The sequence below is a fragment of the Penaeus chinensis genome, chromosome 24 (assembly GCF_019202785.1).
Source record: "Penaeus chinensis breed Huanghai No. 1 chromosome 24, ASM1920278v2, whole genome shotgun sequence".
Taxonomy (NCBI): domain Eukaryota; kingdom Metazoa; phylum Arthropoda; class Malacostraca; order Decapoda; family Penaeidae; genus Penaeus; species Penaeus chinensis.
In genome coordinates, this window is record NC_061842.1 from 24,247,014 (window position 1) to 24,249,513 (window position 2,500).

The 2,500-nt window shown below is 32.4% G+C and overlaps 1 protein-coding gene across 4 annotated transcripts in view; it reads right to left on the reverse strand.

Moving 5' to 3' along the window:
- The window catches only part of LOC125038246 (glycerol-3-phosphate acyltransferase 4-like), a 50,092-nt gene that overhangs the window by 11,867 nt on the left and 35,725 nt on the right, over positions 1–2,500 (reverse strand). For all 4 annotated transcript variants that reach the window (XM_047631677.1, XM_047631678.1, XM_047631676.1 and 1 more), the window contains one exon: positions 1,361–1,495. In XM_047631677.1, coding sequence (XP_047487633.1) covers positions 1,361–1,495 — 135 coding nt within the window. The remainder of the gene's footprint in view (positions 1–1,360; positions 1,496–2,500) is intronic.

The window sequence follows — 2,500 nt, forward strand, 5'->3', positions numbered from 1 at the left end:
AGGTTAAAGATAACTAAAGCAAAGCTGTTAGGTTGGTAATGAAAATTATTTTGTAAGTCAAAGGTTGGCCTTAATTATTTAAAATAAAATAATGCTATTTGGACCTTTTCCTCAATAACCACCAACCTCTCAAGTAAATCTCTGCCTCAATCAAAGTGTGAAAATTGAATTTTAAAAAAATTAATATGCAACTCATAGAGGAGAGGACCCCGTGCCACACCCAACTAAACTGAATGAAATTGAAGCCAATCTGAATGGGTCATTTCCTATGGAACAAAAGCATGAAAAGGGAAAAAAGTTATGCTATACCTACACCAGCATAATTCATCTGATACAATCAGAACCCAATTTTGCAACTGAAACATTGCAAAATCTAAAGGGGAAAGGAAGTATGACAAGAAAAATTAGACTGGTCTGAAAAGATAAAAATGTATGTATGTATGTATGTATGTATGTATGTATGTATGTATGTATGTATGTATGTATGTATGTATGTATGAATGTATGTATGTATGAATGTATGAATGTATGAATGTATGAATGTATGAATGTATGTATGTATGTATGTATGTATGTATGTATGTATGTATGTATGTATGTATGTATGTATGTATGTATGTATGTGTATGTATGTGTATGTATGTGTATGTATGTGTATGTATATGTATGTGTATGTATGTGTATATGTATGTGTATGTGTATGTGTATGTGTATGTGTATGTGTATGTGTATATGTATAAATATATATATATATATATATATATATATATATATATATATGTAAATATATAATGTACTTATCAATGCATCCTGGTATATATACATACATGCATACATATATACATATATATACATATATATATACATGCATATATATACATATATATACATATATATACATATATGTACAAATATGTACATATACGTACAAATACTTACATACACTGTGTGTGTGTGTGTGTGTGTGTGTGTGTGTGTGTGTGTGTGTGTGTGTGTGTGTGTGTGTGTGTGTGTGTGTGTGTGTGTGTGTGTGTGTGTGTGTGTGTGTGTGTCTATATATATATATATATATATATATATATATATATATATATATATATATATATATATATATATATACGTACAAGTACATGCACATATATATGTGTATCTGTGTGTGTGTGTGTGTGTGTGTGTGTGTGTGTGTGTGTGTGTGTGTGTGTGTGTGTGTGTGTGTGTGTGTGTGTGTGTGTGTGTGTGTGTGTGTGTGTGTGTGTGTGTGTGTGTATCACATCAATAAAAACATAAAATGGAAGAGACCACAACTTGGTAACTGTCTTCCAACGGAGGCACAGCAGCAATAAGAGACATCATCACTTACCCCAATAATTAGGATAAGGATTCGCAATGGCAGGAGGAGGAAGTACCGAAGGATGAAGCCCACCACCCAGAAGATGGTGAGCCGCACACTGATGAATTCATACTGGCAGTTAGTCCGGGTGAGGAAGTTCCATGACTGGAAAAAGGGAGCACACGTACATAACATCAATATTCATGGCATAAAATACATCTGCATCAAGCCTTCCTGAAGAACATCCACATCAACCACTCATGAAGACCGTGTTTCAATTATACATGTGGTGAATATTTGTATTAAGTGTATGTGAAAAGGACCTGTCTCAGCTGTACAAGGCTATCTGTATTATCATACACAACACACGTCTGTCATAATTGAACATGAAAAAAAATATCAGTAAACTATCATTCATAAAACACGCCTGTCACTATACATGAAGAACATCTGATTAGTTACACATGAAATACATCTTTATCAATGCTAGACTTGGTGATCAACTTGAATGAATGTCAATATGATTCATGTACATTAAAGACAGACTAAACCCCGTGTCACAAGAAAAATGTTGTGTTCAATGTAGTATTGTTTTGTGTCTGCGCATAGATAGATCTACAAGTGCTTAGAAACAAAGGAGTCAATTAGTATTACTTGTGACCTCAACCAAGTTCACTCTTAGTTGAGTTTCCAGGATTTTTTTTTTTTTGCTAATACTCTCAATTTCAATGTTGCTATTATCATTATAGACATTATAATTATTATAAAGCTATTGACATTACTAACAGCAATATAAGAATGGAAAAGATTTCCAAAAATCAAAGATAATGGTAAAGAGATGAGATAGTTAGTACCATTAATTGGCTCATTGGTGGAGACATTTATGTGTAAGGACAATTAATAAGCTATGCTCACAGTGGGCATGGCATGTGCATACAATGCATCCTGGTGGTTTTGGGTAGATTATTCATGCAGTTCTATAAATATCAATATCAAACTTGTTAATTTATCTAGATCAGTATGACAGAATGCACATGAATCTTCAGCATCAGCATAATTGTGATGATAATTATCATTATCATTATCATTATCATTATCATTAGCATCATCATCACCATAATGACATATAACATTACTACAGTATAGCAATGGTGTTTTAAAATAAAATAA